The sequence below is a fragment of the Arachis hypogaea genome, chromosome 15, assembly GCF_003086295.3.
Source record: "Arachis hypogaea cultivar Tifrunner chromosome 15, arahy.Tifrunner.gnm2.J5K5, whole genome shotgun sequence".
Classification (NCBI taxonomy): domain Eukaryota; kingdom Viridiplantae; phylum Streptophyta; class Magnoliopsida; order Fabales; family Fabaceae; genus Arachis; species Arachis hypogaea.
The window spans coordinates 159,304,779-159,322,327 of record NC_092050.1 but is presented as its reverse complement, the minus strand read 5'-3'; the positions used below and the strand labels follow the sequence as shown (position 1 = coordinate 159,322,327).

The 17,549-nt window shown below is 30.0% G+C and overlaps 2 protein-coding genes across 2 annotated transcripts; one reads left to right on the top strand and one right to left on the bottom strand.

Annotated features, from left to right (window-relative positions):
- The first annotated feature begins 309 nt into the window (after positions 1 to 309).
- Positions 310 to 5,896, top strand: LOC112751915 (uncharacterized). The gene is made up of 7 exons (XM_025801243.2): positions 310 to 1,230; positions 2,160 to 2,238; positions 2,973 to 3,124; positions 3,575 to 3,698; positions 3,817 to 4,002; positions 4,322 to 4,393; positions 4,510 to 5,896. The coding sequence occupies exons 1-7, from the start codon at positions 773 to 775 to the stop codon at positions 5,332 to 5,334; spliced, it is 1,896 nt and encodes a 631-aa protein (XP_025657028.1). The 5' UTR covers positions 310 to 772; the 3' UTR covers positions 5,335 to 5,896.
- Positions 5,897 to 7,343: 1,447 nt separating this feature from the next.
- Positions 7,344 to 10,426, bottom strand: LOC112751914 (vacuolar iron transporter homolog 4). Its single transcript, XM_025801242.3, has 2 exons — positions 10,289 to 10,426; positions 7,344 to 8,562 (listed from the first exon to the last, which is right to left on the bottom strand). The coding sequence occupies exons 1-2, from the start codon at positions 10,310 to 10,312 to the stop codon at positions 7,843 to 7,845; spliced, it is 744 nt and encodes a 247-aa protein (XP_025657027.1). The 5' UTR covers positions 10,313 to 10,426; the 3' UTR covers positions 7,344 to 7,842.
- Positions 10,427 to 17,549: the final 7,123 nt, after the last annotated feature.

Here is a 17,549-nt window from a genome sequence, read left to right as displayed (position 1 = left end):
TTTCATTTTAAAAGATTTTTTTTAAATAAAAATATTATACATACATAAAAAATAAATTACTAAATTAATTACTATATATTTATATATGATAAAAATTTAAATAAGTTAAATTTATGTGAAGTTGATAATTGAAAGTCGTTAGATAATAATTTAGTTAAACATATTAAATTATTTAACCATTAATTTAGTTAAATTTATCAAATCATAAATAACTAATTTTTCACCAATCCACATACGTAAATAACTAATTTTCGAATAAATTATTTTAAAAATTATCTATAAATTTAATTAGATTAATGTGCAAAATTTGTTTCCTATAAACGGAGGACGGAAGCATGAAACGCTTCTCTCTGCATTAATGGGAAGAATCCATATCCCGTCCTGGTGAAGCACTCAACATACAAAATCTGCAAAAATCAAAACCAGCCACAGCGAATTCTCCAAAATACCCTCACATTCTTCCTTAATTCACCTACTTCACAGCCGCTGCACTATGCCCTTTAGCTCAGGGTTACATAGTCAATTCACATCCAAGTTCCTCTACAAAAAACCAACACTGCAGATTATTCTCCACAACGACATCGTTTCAACCAGCATTAGCTCCTCGCCACCGGCCAACGGCGCCGCCGAGAACCGTCTCACCATTCGATTTCCATAATTGCCCTTTCCCGGGGCTTTCAAATTCGATTCCACAAACCCTGAAAAAGCGAAAAACCTTCGATTTCGATCGTTAGGGTTTTTCGTTCGATTTGGGAATTCTTTTGAGGATTTAATGGCGGATCGCGAGGAAGAGGATTTGCAAATGGCGATTCGGATGAGCATGCAGCAGCACTCGCCGCCAGAGCCGAAGCGGAGCAAGCCGAGGGACGCCGTCGCAGGGGCCGTATCGGGTTTGCCGGAGGAGTCGCCGGAGGCAAAGAGCCGACGGATGCAACGAGAGCTCATGGCCGCGGCCGCTGAGAAGCGGATGATGGCGATGGCTGCGACGTCGACGGCGACGGTGAATAAGAGCGATTTGCCGACTGCAACGGCAGCGGGTAAAGGCGGGAAGGGCGGTGGTGATGTGGTGATGACAGAGGAAAAGGGGAAAGCCGTGCGTTCGGAAGGTGGGAGTGAGAGGTTGATGAGTAAGGAGCTGTCTGCAGAAGAAGCGAATGAGTTGTTTGCCCTTGTGTTTGGGAGTGAGGTCTCAAAGGGGATTCTAGCGCAATGGTGCAATCAGGGAATAAGGTATTCTCATGGCTAAATTCTGTGGTGAATTCTTTATTTTAAAGTTTTGTTGATAATATTTATTTATATTTTCCTCCAATATGGAAATTTTGTAGTTAATTTGCATTGTGGTTACTGAAAATGTGAATTGATTTAAATTCCAATCTTATATCACGAATTAAGTTCTTAATTATTGTCCAATGGTGAGGTTGAATAATTGAAGGACTCATTCTTATGCTTAATTTGAATTTTGTTCTATGTTGAACAATGTGTATATCTAAAGTTCAAAATATGACTTTAATCCAAAATTGTGCGAGGAAAGTTATTTTGAGATGGTTATTTGGTTTATGAAAGCTTGATGTTTGGATGTTTCGATGTATCAAATCATCTGTTGCATGTGCTTTTACTGAATTCAACAAAATGGAAAGGATAATGTTGTGCCCTTTGTTTGTGAATTTTCATGGAAGAAAGGTAAGGGAACTGGTCTGTTCTTTAAGCTGTCAATGAAGAAAATTGAAGGGGAATTCATTTATACGGCTTGTTATTTACACCCTTTTTGTGTTTCCCATGTGAGACAAAATACAAATGCAGCATACTGGGAAAAAAAAGAAAAAACAAAAAGGAGAAGCTTCATTACTATAAATTTAAAATAGCCTCATCATGATTTTCCAACTAAATTCACTGAAGCACAACATGAACTAATGACTGCAATAGGATCTTTGCATAGATGCCACCAATGTGCAGATAGAGAAACGCCACATGAATGCAAGTAATTTCACCGTGGTGTATAATTCATTAATAGATTACTTTTTTAATTGTCTAAAAAAATTATACCATGCATGTCATTCTTTTCTAGAAGGGTTTTGAATTCTTTCTTTCATGTACTTTTAAATTATAATACGTTTATCTGCCTACTTCTTGATGCTATTACCATGTAAACTTTCCTATAGGTTTAGCTCTGATCCAGAAACATCAATGGGACTAGTGCAGCATGAAGGTGGGCCATGTGGCGTTTTGGCAGCTATACAAGTAATGGTCCCCGTTTTTTAGTTTTTTTTTTTTTTTTTTTTTTGGAAGCTGTAGAATTCTGTTTGTAACTGTTCAATATCGTTTTGACATCCGGTCTTCCATCTATTGAAAGCCGAGTCCTATTAATATCCAGTGCTACAAACATCATTTGTGTGTGTGTGTGTGTCGTCATTCTGAAATTGTAATATGTAATACCCCAAATATCACAATGTTCAACATTCTCAGATAATAAGTTTGAAGTTTGGTAACTTGAATATGATGGGTACTACTGTTATTGTTTTAATTTTGTTGTACACCACTAGAAGGGGATCCTTGGAGTAACGGTTGAGTTATCTCCATGTGACCTCAAGGTTAGGCTGCATACATTACACCTTTTGGGTGCGACCCTCCCCTTTACTCTGCATTAATGCGAGATGCTTGTGCACTGGGCTGCCCTTTTTTCATGAATTCTTTGTGTTCCCTGTGTATATATTTTAGGTTTAAATAAATGGATTTTAATTATGCCCTGCTTTGCTTATTCTCGGTTTCTTGAGCTTTGACCCAAATCATCCAACCAATAAATTAATATCAGTTTTATTTTGCTTGGCTCTGTGTGAGCATGTATTGAGATGTGCTAATGTGCATTATTTTTTTTCTCTTTCCTCTTCATTTGTTTCTTCTACTGATACTCATATAATTTCTAGAAGCATTTTCTTTTGTGCTGAAGTAACATGTTTTTCCTTTTAACTTTGCAGGCATTTGCGCTCAAATACATTCTTTTCTTCCGTAATGAGTTGAAAGATGCATTATTCATGCCACAGAACCGGGTCTTGAGGGGATCGTCTTCTAAAAGTCAATCTGTTCCATCAAATGTTTTTTCTTCACTTACTGAAGATCTAAAAGTAAGGTGATTAACTTATTCCTGATCAGTCATTTTTGTTAACTAGGTAAATGCATTAATTTTAGAGATCTAGTTCTTGTCCTTTGTACTAAATTATGTCAATATCTATTATATGTAATGGTTTTAATGGGGATATGAGGGGGGTTTGGTATTTCCTAAAATACCTTCCATTATATATAATTCATAAAAAAAATATTTATTTGTTGACCTTTATGCATTGGCATATTAAATAAGCATCAAACAAAGATTACCATAAGGTGTCCTCAAATAAGTTTTGTTTTTCCTTCCATTTCGTTTCATCTATTAATCTCAATTAGCATTGGTTATGAAAATCAAATGTCTTTCTACATGCTTCATTGCTTTTTAGTTTTTGATGTTGACAGGTATACCCTTTAATGGTAACATGCGCTTTCTTCATTAATTGTTTTATTAATTATTTAATATTTTTTTTAACAGTGCCCTTGTAAGAAGCATGAGTGAAATATTGTTCATGTGTGGAAATAATGAAAGGGCTGTGGTTGCAACTCTGAGCATTCTAGGGAGTGACATTCAACATTCTGAAAATCTTTCTAGGGATGAGGTAGCTTGAATTTTCTGTTGATATTGGTAGTGCAACAGCATGTTGCAATATTCTTTTGCAGTTCTATACTCCTGCTACGATGTTCTTATTGCTAAGTCAGGTCTTGTTTGATGAATAGGTAATTGCAAAAGCACTCGAAGGTCTTTCCATAGAATCCGGCTTGGATCTGCAAAAAGTTCTTAGAATTGAAACATACACGTCGCAAGCAACTGCATTGAAGAGACTTGAAGCAATGATTCCATCATTCCAAAGCCGTATGGGGGCACTGCTTTTCCTGATATCTGCTTTACTTTCCCGGGGACTGGTATGTTCTTTTAGTTGCAATTGCATCTTAAGAATTCCATGACTTGGCTAATTGTAATGTTGAATGGGATTGTAATTAAAAGCTTTGAATATTCAAAGCTATGCATAGGAAATCTTCATGCTTAAATAATTTTTAATTCTTATTTTTTAGAGTTTCAGAAAAAAGAAAAAAAGGATGAGCTTACACTTCTTACAGATTTGGGAAATATGGTAGCCAATTAAGTGATTAAATGCCATTGAATAATAACTGTGAATTTGCTTTTGTTGTTATTTTTAAAATGTGTACCGGTTAACGCTTGCAATATTTTCCTTTCTTGTAGGACTTGGTTCAAGCTGACAGGGATGATCCTAGCCTACCTCTAGTTACTGCTCCTTTTGGGCATGCGTCACAGGTATTTGCAGACAGGCAATTGAAAAATGCTGCTATCCTTTTTACTACTGTGTATTTGAAATTCTCTGATATAGCATATTTTAAGGTTGTTCTTTTTGGTCGAATTTTTTGTTGTAGGAAATTGTGAATTTACTGCTGTGTGGACAGGCTGTCCCTAATGTCTTTGATGGCAGGATGGATTTAGGTGGAGGAATGTTTCTTAAAGGTATATCCCAGTGTGTAGAAGTTGGATTTCTCACACTGCTAGAATCCCTTAATTTCTGCAAGGTGGGTCAGTATTTGAAATGCCCAAAGTGGCCTATATGGGTTGTTGGGAGTGAATCCCACTACACAGTACTGTTTGCCCTTGACACAAGTGTTCAAAACGAGAATGAACTAGAAGAGAGGGAATCGCAGATACGCAAAGCATTTGATGCCCAAGATCAGAGTGGAGGTGGTGGTTTCATTAGTGTGGAGGGTTTCCATCAAGTTCTTAGAGAAACAAATATCAAACTCCCACAAGAGAAGCTTGAGCACCTTTGTGGTACAGGCTTCATTGTATGGAGTGAGTTTTGGCAAGTAATTTTGGATCTTGACAAGAGTTTGGGAGGTTTGAAGGATTCATCGGGACTGATGGGTAAGAAGGTTTTTTATCTCTACCATTTTAATGGGATTGCTAAGTCAGATCTAAATGGCGGTCAATTAAACTTTAGGGGTGAAACTCCATTACAAAGACCCAGACTCACGAAATTGAGAGTTTCGGTTCCTCCAAGATGGACGCCTGAGGAATACATGGCAGATGTGCCAGTTTCATCTTCTTCCGCAGCAACTGAATCTTCTGGGAAAGACACTGAAGTATCAAAACCCGAGCCTTCTCAGCATGCACCTTTGGTAGATTGCATAAGGACTCGCTGGCCGCGTGCCGTATGCAGTTGGTCAGGGGATCCTCCTAGTATAGTCTGAGGGGTTTATATGGGGCCGTTTTCCTGTGGTTTTGTAGAAGCAGAAGAGGGTAAGAAAAACATGGTTCAACACCTGCTATGCCGCAAGATTGAAAAGAAAGAGTTGAAGTTTTCATCATTTACTTTGGTGTCGCACTTGAAGGCACCTAATTTGGTTCGGGTATCTTAAATTTTCTCCAATATGTGCAAGGCCCTTGTCCAATGTGGAGCAGTGTATCCGACAAGAACCTTAGATTTTGTCATGTCATTCAAAAGTTTAGAAGGAAGAGTGGTGTTATATTTGTTGTTTAAGCCAAGTTGTAAAGTCCCTTTTAATGCACACTTGGCCGTCTCAGTTAGAAAGAATTTAGTTCTTGGGGGTTATTGAATAAACTTGAGTATCTCTTTGTTACCGTTGAAGTTGTTGTAATATTAATTTTTTTCTTTATAAATTTTTATCGTTATTGGCTTATGAATAGGGGAATATTAATATTCATATTTGTATTATACTAAAAATGCTTGCATATATGATATATATATCAAGCAATGCTCGTTTTGTCAGGGTCTCGTTGCTCTGGTGATAATTGAACTCTCAAGGCCTCTAGATGATGGTAAAAAGTGGGTGGAAATTTCATTGAAAACGATGAAATTTTATTTCCAATTCATTCCAAAAATCAAATACCCCTTATTGGCTTGCTGTACAAACTTCAGAATTCGAAACAAATAAAAATAGAATGGCTTATTATGTAGTTAGTGAACCTCTATGCAGTAATGGATTGTGAATGTTTTCATCTCTCCTCTCATCTTCGTACAATATAATCAATACTCTTATTTGGATAGTGGCCTTTTAATACTGTTGAGACAGTTTAGGGGATGAAGCACAAATAATTGCAACTTTGAAAGGGAAATCGTGTTTAGTGAGAGATTTAATATATCTTATTTGCAAATCTAGTAAGATGATATTGCATCCAAGATTTAACTTCTTTATCATAAGTTTCAATTATTTATATATCGATACAAGAATATGGCGTCTACATCATGGGTTTGAAAAAAATTCCTCTTATATTGTCCAATGACATAAGAAGATTATTGTCAAAACCTTAACAACTAAAGTTACATCCCTTGTCCTTCTATATTTCAAGCTAAATATATATATATCTTGAACCAAAATTGGAGAAAAAAGTTGACTCAACACCTATCCTGTCCGAATCCACATGTTCGGTATTCTAAACATAATAAGAAAGAAAAATATTATTTGTATTATGTTTGTATATATTTCTCTTTTATATTTTTTAATTGTGATATTAAAAGTGATTGATAAGAAGCGAGAGAAAATATAAACTTTGTTCCGTATACAATGAAAAGAAAATGTACAGAAAAGATATAAATATAAAAAAGTGTGCAAACATAATTTCTCAAGAAAATAGCATATGCCAAAAAAGGTTGTATCATTATCAACATGCAAAGCAATTCAACATGGCCAGTGACCATAGCATATATTGGCATGTTCTTCCTATTGGAACTTTCTCCCTTTTGTGATGTTGCTTTAATTTATTAGTGTATGGAAACAACTCACATAAAAGTCTTTACGTGAATATGATCATTAAAAATATTTAGATAATTTAGTATTTTTATTAAATTATTATATAATAATTTTTAATTATTAATTTTATGTAGTCACCTAAGTAATTACCTTTTAAATAATAATAATAAAGTTTAATTATTCTGCTTGTCCCTATAGTTTTGCAAAATTTTTAATTAGGTCCCTATACTTTTTTCTTTTAATTGAGTTCTTGCACCAATTTTTTTTTTAATTGGGTCCTTACATTTTTTTTTCCTTTTATTTAAGTTTCTATACCAATTCTTTTTTTTTTAGTTGGGTCCCTATAACATTAAGTCAATTACTACTAAGAGGGACTTAATTGAAAAAAAAAATTTAGTACAAGACCCAATTAGAAAGAAAAAAAATATAGAGATCTAATTAAAAATTTCACGAAACTATAGGAACAACAAAGTAATTAAACTTAATAATAATAATAATAAGCTTTAGTTCATTACCAATATAATTATCATACATGAAAAGAAGCACTTCTTGTATACAAATTACAAAAGGCTTTGAAACACTACAAAGCCTTACCCTCATTTTATGCTAAGTAACAACACAACTTTAATTTTCTTCAACTTATATGCTCTCATCTCATCATTTCTAGTAAAAATTAAAGACAAGGAAATGAGTGCCTTCCTTTAATACATTGTTGATTTAAGAATATCTTAAAATTTCAAAATAACATATATATCAAATAGGTAGTAAATAACAAAGGGTGTTTATAGAATAATTAACATAATATGACAAAGATTAAGTCCTTAAGTAAGTAATAATTAAAGAACGGTGAAAACTCAAGTGAAGTCGACTTCACGTGAAGTTGATATCTGAGAGTACTTAGATGAAAATTTAGTCAAATCAGTCAAATTATCTAACGGCTTTCGGATATCAACTTCAGGTGAAGTCGACTGAACCTGAATTTCCGCCTTAAAGAGCACTTGATCCTATCAACTTGGTAAGAGCAAAAGTAATAGTCATGGCCATCCAACCACCAAGAAGAACCCTTAAAGAAGACCTAAAAACAGGAACCTTACCAAGAACAGCACCTAACCAACCAAACAGAACCAAAGCAAAGGTTACAGCAGCCACAACCACACCAAGCCTCACCTTATATTCTCTTATGAAAGAAGCAGAAAGCAATGGCACCATTGCACCAATAGAAAATGCCAAAGCTGATGCTGCTGCTGCTTGTAAAGGGTTTGGCAATCTTTCTTCTTCTTCTTCTTCTTCTTTATCAGAATTGTTGCTGTTGCTGTTGTTGTTGTTGTTTCCTCTTTCTTTGTCCCTCTTCATTTGAGCGAGTTCAACGTCGAGTTGCGAGTAGACAGACACAAACTCACCTATGGCCATGCTGCAAGCGCCGGCAACTAAGCCTGCAAAACCGGTGAGGATCATGGCTTTGATGTCTTGTTTCACTGCTCCAACACCCATCATTAGTGATGCTGTTGAGACCAACCCATCATTGGCTCCAAGAACAGCAGCACGTAGCCATTGAGATCTTCTTGAGTAGTCAAAGAAATCTTCTTCTTCTTCTTCCTCCTTCTTGGTTTCAATGATCTCAAGTGGTGTTGTTGTTGTTGCTTGTTGCTCAAGGTCATTGTTGTTGTTGCTATGAAAGACTTGTTTGTTGGTGTGATTGAGGGAAGCCTGATTTGATGCCATGAAAATGGAAAAGAGTAATAAGAAATTAAACTCTTGATGAATATAGAAAATAATGAATGAAGAAGAAGATGAAGAGTGTGTGTGTGGAGAGAGTAGTGTGGTTGACACACGCTATGAAGAAGGGTATTTATGGAAGAAAATTTTGTCTATGTTGCAGGCCAATGTGGGACAAACCCACTCATCAAAAGCCAAAAACATTTTCCATACCACCATTTCTTAATTGCTATTTAAATCATCAATAATAATAATAATAATAAAATCAGTTCAAATAGTAAAAAATTAGAGAAAAAGACAAATAGGTCTCTAACATTTTGTTCTATGGACATTTTTGTCTTTAACTATTGAAAAATACTTTTAAGTCTCTGACCTTCACAAAATTTGGACGGATCAGTCCCTCCGTCCAAATGCCTCTGTCAGGGACTGATCCGTCCAAATGCCTCCGTCAGAGAGGATTGATCCGTCTAAGTTTTGTGAATGTCAGGGACTTAAAAGTATTTTTTAATGGTTAGGGACGAAAATGTCTACGGGACAAAAAATTAGGGACTTATTTGTCATTTCCTCAAATTTTATTTTATTATTTATTAATTATTATTAGAATAATTATATAATTTTAGACGTAATAAATATATAAATACGGATAGTATATATATAAAATTATAAATATTATGTTATATAAAGTAACTTTAGATATTGTCTTTCTAGTATTATTGTTAAATGATATTTATATGCAATTTACTTTTAGATATAATAATAAATGCAATGTAAAAAAAGTAATTATGTTATATGTATAAAAAAATTAATTATTTATATAAAATATATATTAAAATATAAAATATAGAATAAAGTAGATTTTTTGTTCTTAATATTTGTGATTTTTTTAAAAACATTATTCCTAAGGTTTAGTACAAATTAAAGTTTATACTTTTTCTTCTAAAATAATATACATTTATTATCAAAAGAACACATCTTGTTAAAAAAACCAAATATAATAAAAATGCATTATTTTTTTAAAAAAAGGTACACTTTAAAATATATCAAAAAGCAATACAAACTAATTAAATATATTTTTCAAACACAACTAACCCAACTATAATTCTAAAATTGGTATATAATAATATAGTAAATGTTGCCTCACTTATTAAAGAATTGAAAAAGCTAGACTGAAGATTATTTAAGGCAAAGTTTATTACTCATGTATTAACATAGTTATTATTAATGGATATGAATGTGATTAGGTAGTTTATTTACTGAAACTGCGTTTAGTTTACTGCAAATTAAACAATTGAATATTGAACCTTTTGCTTTACAGGGTTTTCTTGCTGTATAAACCCTAAAATAACTTTAGGCATGTAATTCATAACAGGGAACCAAAAAAAAAAAAAAGTCAAAATTACTATATATCAATAGAAAAAATATAGGGTACAAACATATTATCTGCCAACTTATTATCAATAATAATTAATTATTATATTTTAAACACATATATAAAAAATACATCAAGAAAATATATCTATAAAGATATTTCTATTAAACACAGTCATAAAAAAGACATTTTTATTAGACACATCCACGAAGACACTTTCATTAAACACAATTATAAATAAAAGTTGGCAGAAATTGACAGAAATACTGTTGGTAACATAGAGGGACCGATATCAATAATGCTTTTGTTCACTAAAAAAAAGAAAAAGAAAGAGTAGTAGTATAGTACCTCTTTTTTAAAGTTACAAATCATAAATGGGAGGCAATGTTGATCAGATAAAAAAACTTTACACACCAATCAATAGTATATTGAATCCCAGAAACAATTCAATAATTTTATTTAGTGAGAGAATGATGAAGAGAAAACAAAGCACTATTAAATATAGTTTTAGTACATAACATATGCTATATTTATATACATTCCAATTGGGAAGGAATAAATAAAAAGAGTATATAAAATAATAATAATTCAACTAGAGACAAATAATAGCCATAGAGAGAAGAGAATTAATAGAGATCAAAGTATATACGTCATGTAATTTATCTCCAAATAAAATTAATTAAGGTAAGTTTTACCAAACCCAAAGTTCATGAGATGAGTCACAAAGAAGGCATGAACCACACAAGGGACAAAGATATTGATGATATTGATACATATAATGTCATATGCAAATGCAACTTAACACAAGGGAATAAAAAAAAAGGTGCATTATCCTTGTTTCTTCAGTTACAATACAGCAAGAACAACAGGATTTCGTGTTGCATTTGTAAATAAAGCAAAAATCATGTGATTCCTATTTAGTTAAGGTGTAAAGTAATGCTTGTTTTTGTTCCTAATATATATATAATTTATGGGTCGGTTGAAAGCAACGAATCTTAAGCATATAAAAGGGTATGTATGTTATGTATGCATGTAACGTGTAATATGCTATTATAACGACTTATGTCACGATGAATAATGATTCACTCATAATAATATATTGCTGAAATATTGGAAATGATTCTTGGGCTTATATTATTGTTGGATTATATATATATATATGCATTTGTTGATGAGTTAGCATGTAATATTTTCATCATCATGATAACACATAGTGGAATATAGTACATACTTTAATTTGCCATTATCAAATCTTTTTGGGGTATCCATCGATAAGTACGGTAGTTAATTTTTTGCTAATTTATATGTATTTTAATAGGTGGAATAATTAATTTATTAAAATTTTAATGTTTATTTATTTTTGAAGAAATACTAAACTCTCTTAATAAGAAAAGATGTTTTTTTCTATTAAATTTTTAATATTTATAGGAACATTATGCTAATTAATATATAAATATTCTTTTCATGATGAGTCCTTATTATTAGCTTTCAAATTATAGTCTACAACTTCAAATATTTATGAGAATAATATTCAAACAAAAATCTTACCGGAATGTTCTTATTTAAATGATGATTATTTATAAGGGATAACCAATTTGGGTTGGTCGAGTGATCAGCTCACTCGTTCGCTTAAGCAAGTGTCGGAAGTTCGAATTTCGCCTTGTACATGTAGTAACTCATTGGTCAGCAGCAAACTTTTAAATAGAGCTCAGATCTGCGATAGATTAATCTTTAACTTGTCGGGTTGAAAGATACCGTTTGGGTAAACCAAAAAATTTATAAGGGATAATAAAATATATAACCATACTACTCATTTAATATGTGCTTAGTGAGTAGTTAATTTGGGTTGATCTAGTAATTAGTTCACTAGTTCGCTTAATCAAGTATAGATAATTTCAATTTGGCTCTATACATATAATAATTTATTGGCCAATAATAAATTTTTAAATAAAATTTTAATCTGCGACAAATTAGTATCTAACACTACACTCATTAATATTGACCATAGTAGGCTTGGAATCTAGTTACTTCGGGTGAAAAGGAATAATAGAAAGAACATAAAATAGTGCAAGAAAAGATAATTATATTTTTACCATAAGGGGGAAAGACTCTAAGAAAAAATATTTAGACAATCTATTAGACATTAGTATTGATATATGTAGGTAAAGTTTACAGTTTGATGTCTCTGTATGATTTTTCGAATTATATATTGATACTCAGCTGTAAAATTATTTGATATTGATCAATGGATATATTAGCAACAATATATATCCAAATACTAGATAATGGTTGGTTACTATTCAACTCTTAGTGTGTTTCAAGTTGAAGATATTTTATTTGGAGAAAACCGAGAGGGTAATCAACCCAATCATATCTTGAAGTCTTGAACCACTACTAAGAACTGATGATGATTTGTGACTTGTACCAATTTGTTAGTGAAATATCAGATTATATTTGTTGGTAGAATTAATTTTAGATATTGTAATCGTGCATAAGCACCTAATATTGTCTCATAAATAGATATTAAAATTAAAAAAATTCCGTCAATAATATATATATTGACTCACTTCATGTATCTTAATTAGCTTCAGGCCGTAACAAATGTAATTAAGTTCATGGATATATACTTCAAATATATATAAGTAGTGTGACTATAAAATAAACAATTACTTTACGTGTCCACCACAAACTAATTACTTGTATAGAATATATATTAAAATATAATATAAATATTGAGAATAAATTAAATAATACATATATTTATATATAAATATAAAATAATTTAATAATTAATTTTTAGTATGTATATAATATTCTTAAAAATAAATTTGCTTATATAAATTTATAAAAATATTATATACACACTAAAAATTAATTATTAAATCAGTTATTATATATTTAACAAAAATATATAATTTAATTTATTTTTGATATACTCTTTATATTTTAAAATATATTATTCTATATTAGTAATTAATTTTAACGTGTATCTAAAATATTTATAAATTTATAACAAACATTCTTCACCTTAAAATTAAAATTACAAAAAAAAAAAAAAAATCTTTCTCGTTTCACATCTACATATATATTCATAATGATTACAGTCTATATAGGAAGAGCAAGTGAAATTTTCTTATAGTGCCTTCAAACTTGATATAAGTTGTTTAAATTATTTTAATGGCCCATCAAAACCTAATCTAACTTGAAAAATAGAAGTAATTAATTAATGAAGGGGGAAAAGCGCTCAATAGCTAAGCAAGATTTATATGGAGTGCTGAAGAGGAAAGCACTAAAAGCATTGTGAGGAAAAAAGAAAAAAAAAAAAAAAACAATTGCATGATTGGAATAGAAAATTAGATAATTTAAATAAATAATGGGAGGGAGTGTGCATTCCACACGAATACCAATATCTCTTCCAATCAGAGACATAAACCAAAGTTTTTCTTTTCAATTTTCATTGATTTTGATTTGCACTTCAAACATTACTTCCACTATTTTGGTGACACCAACTTGTGCTCAATGGATGAGACTGGTGAGGATTAATTCAATAAGCTAAGGTCCACAAACTTTGTCTCATTATATTATTGATTTCCACAATAATTCTAAAGCAAGTCCCCAGAGAAGTAAAGGTGATTCTATTATCTACAATAATAATGACATCCATTAACTTTACATTTTATTGGTGTATGTGATTAACTAAGTTGATTAATTACTTCTTGTTATAATAATATAATTATCAGATACATCTTTAAAATACATTATAGTAGCATACACATAGTATAGTACATTGGTATTTTAATTTTTTAATTTCCACTCAAGAATTATTGGAAGCAAATATCCTATAATGTCAAAAAGTTCTGTATAGATTAATTTGTTTAATGATTTATTGAACATGCTAATTGTGGCATTGTATATTAATTAATTAAATCTCGTAACTAATTAAAGTTTAAACTATAGAGGTACTAAAATAAGAAGTGTTTATAAACAATAATTGCTAATAAAAATATAATTATTTATAAAAATATTATGTGTATGTTAAAAATTAACATCAAATCAGTTATTATATATTTATGTATAAATATATTATAATTTAAGTTATGTTTAATATGTATTTTATATTAGTAATTAATTTTAAAAATTGATTTTGATGTATGTACACTTAATATGATTAAATTATTTATATAACTCTTCTTAATAACCTAATCATTTATAATAAGTGATTTTATGACCGAATAATTACCAAATAAAATTCATTAAACATATTTTATTGTTGTGATTTCATTGTCATTTTGCACTAACAATGAAAGAATGAACAAATGAAGATATACTCTATAATAGCCCTTTAATTAGTAGCATATATATATATATATATATATATAACAAAAGGTTCTTGTGATCCCTTTTTTTTTTTTTATTTCAACACTTTCTTTTAATACTCTGAAAACATAAGTCATTAAAACATAAAAAATTTTAACTACAGTTATGTTAGATGTATATAAAACATAAGTCATTAAATCAACTATCTGTATAAAATATACGTGAGAATATAAAATATATATTAAAAATAAATTAAATAATATATGTATTTATACATAAAAATATAAAGACTAATTTGTTAACTGATTTTTTAAGTAGAAATATTTTTATTTTAAATATAATAACTACTTGAACAAATTTCATACCATACATATTAATAGGATTTTGAGAGAAGAGAGTAATGAGATTAGAGAGAATAATGAATGATTGTGATTGTATTGAGTATTATGATTGGTAATTACATGCTGCTGCTATAACCTACTATATATAGCAACTAACCATTCATAATTCTAAACTTATTATCTTTTTTTTTATTTAATGAATTCTACCATAAATAAATATTAAATAAAATAAATTTAAATTATTTAGATTGATTATTTTTTGTTTTTCTAATATTTCCGATTTTATTATATCAGTAAGTCCTAAAACAGAATCCTCACAAACAACACTAACTATTCACATCATCTTGATCTTGATCTTTAATCACATTGCTATTACTACCCCCAACTGGTATGATGCTTGATTTAAATTAATTAATTAAAGCATACGACTGCTATGATGCTTGCTTATTGGTCCTCAAAATAGTTTTATTAACTACCCCCAAAATGTCATCATATAAGCTATAAGCTATATATTTGATCAGATAAATGGCGTAAACAATATTATTAAGAATCTTATTAATGGTTTTCCAACTATTATATAAAGCAAAACAAAAAGTAAACAAAATTAATTAAAGCAGAAAAGCTAAGCTTGATTGAAGACACTGTGATAGTCAAGTTCGAATAAAGAGAATGTGACTAATAATGAATAAATTAAAGTTGCATGATGTTTCGTTAAATGTTAAAACATTTTTTAAATATATATATATATATATATATATAAGGCAATTTTAAACTATATAGTTTGCACATTTGTTTCAATAAGGACCTTGCGCCTTTCAATTTTCAATTAATTTAAAGTTGGAGATTCCTATCTTTTATTAGACATCTTGACATAAATTTAAAGGTATATGTATGATACACTATTACATATTATTCTTGTATTACATAAACAAATAGAAAAGAAAAGAAAATGAAAAGAAAGAAATAAAGAAAGAAAGAAAGATAGAAAGGTGAATGAGAGGTTTTCAAGAATAATAATGCATGGTGACAATTATTGCATGGCATTAATTAACAACCATAGAGACGATTATGTTACGTGTATATCAAAACACTCATTAAAGTTAGTTTAATATAAAATATATGTTGAAATATAAATATATATTAAAAATAAATTATATATATGTATTTATATATAAATATATTGATAACTGATTTTAGTAGTTAATTTTAGTGTACGAATAATAATATTTTTAAATTTATTATATTGTTGTTTTATGGGTGGTCAAAGAAATGCATGAACATCACACGAACAAGGTAAGGAATCCTACCATATTAGTCCAACTCTTAAAAAAGAACCAAGAAAGTTGGATAAGAAAGGCTCAAAACGAAAAAAAGAAAAAGATCCTATTCTATAGCATGCAAAAAAGATGAAATTTCACTAACTACTTAGCAAGATTCCTTAATCATTTATGTATATATGTAGGTTTTACTTTATTAAATTACTGCTTTTTACATGTACAAACTTTTTTAATTTGTGTATTTCGTTTAAAAAATAATTGTATAAATTACAATTTCAGTGATGTGTTAAACTGTTAATAACCAGTAATAACATTTATCAAGAAGTATACATATATACTTTATTTGATGAATAAATTGCAAATTAAAATAGAAAACTAATAAAAATGAAAAGATAGTTTTGAACCTATGCCAAAATGTATATTATTTATGTATCTATAATTCTATATTCATTCTTTCTTCTATTTTCTGGCTTGAACAAAAATAATTAAATAAACGAATGGCCGTATTTAGACATAACTTTAATTTCTATAGTATATATGTTAATTTTATATATACAATTTTTTTTTACAGACTTTCATATATATAAATAATTTACTAATAAAATAGAAAATACCACTATCAATATAATCTATGTCTTGATTAGGGTTGGCAATTCATACCTTACCCACGGGTACCCAATTCGGTCCAACCCGTTCGAGTAGGGTAGGCTACTCGACTCGCTGCGGGTCGGGTACGGGTTTAGGGTGTACCCTATCCTACTCTATACACACTTCATATATAATACATATTTTTTAAAAATTAGGTATATAGTGAAGAAAGTAAAAGTTGAACTCATAACATCTCTTATGTAATGACTTACAATAAATGAACAATCACAAAACTAGTTAGTTAATTTAGTAATTTAGAGCATTAGTTTTTTTTATTTTTTATGTTATTACTATGTATAAAATTTAAAATAATTGAATTTTATATTTACTTTAAAAAAATTTGATATTTCTGCGGATAGGATAGGATAGGGTAGGATTTAGAATTTTAGGGTACGGATAGGATTAGGGTTAAGAGATTCTCAATCCACGAATAAGGTAGAGTAGAGTTTTAATAAAATTTTTAACCCGCAGATAGAATTAAAATAGGATCCAAACCCTACCCTACCCTACCCATTGTTAACCCTAACCTTAGCTTGATCAGTATTATTGGTTTTATAATGTCATATGGCACTAAAAATATATAAAATAATTTTTTGACATCAATTACTTAATTTAAAAACTTAAATTAATAAAAAAAATGCAGAAATAATTATATATTTATGTTATTGTATTGTAAGAGAGAGTGAGCAGTATTGGGCCATTTGCATGCCCCTTAATTAGGGTACAATGTTGAGTCGTACCCTTAGCAATGATGAATGATCACAATGTTTTGTTTTTTTAATTATTAACCTTCAAAAGAATGCAATAAAGTAGTTTATGTTGTGGCAAATGATAAGGAGCCATGGAGTCTTATCTTGTCTAGAGTTGACCAAATCGAATTCCATGACATTTTGTTTGTTGGAATTTGTAGATAGAGTGATAGACAGAACATTAAGATAGATGGATAAATAGATGGACACTTTTATTATTAAGTCAATAAATAACGACGACATATATAAAATGCGTGTACGGGTTAATTAGTAGGCC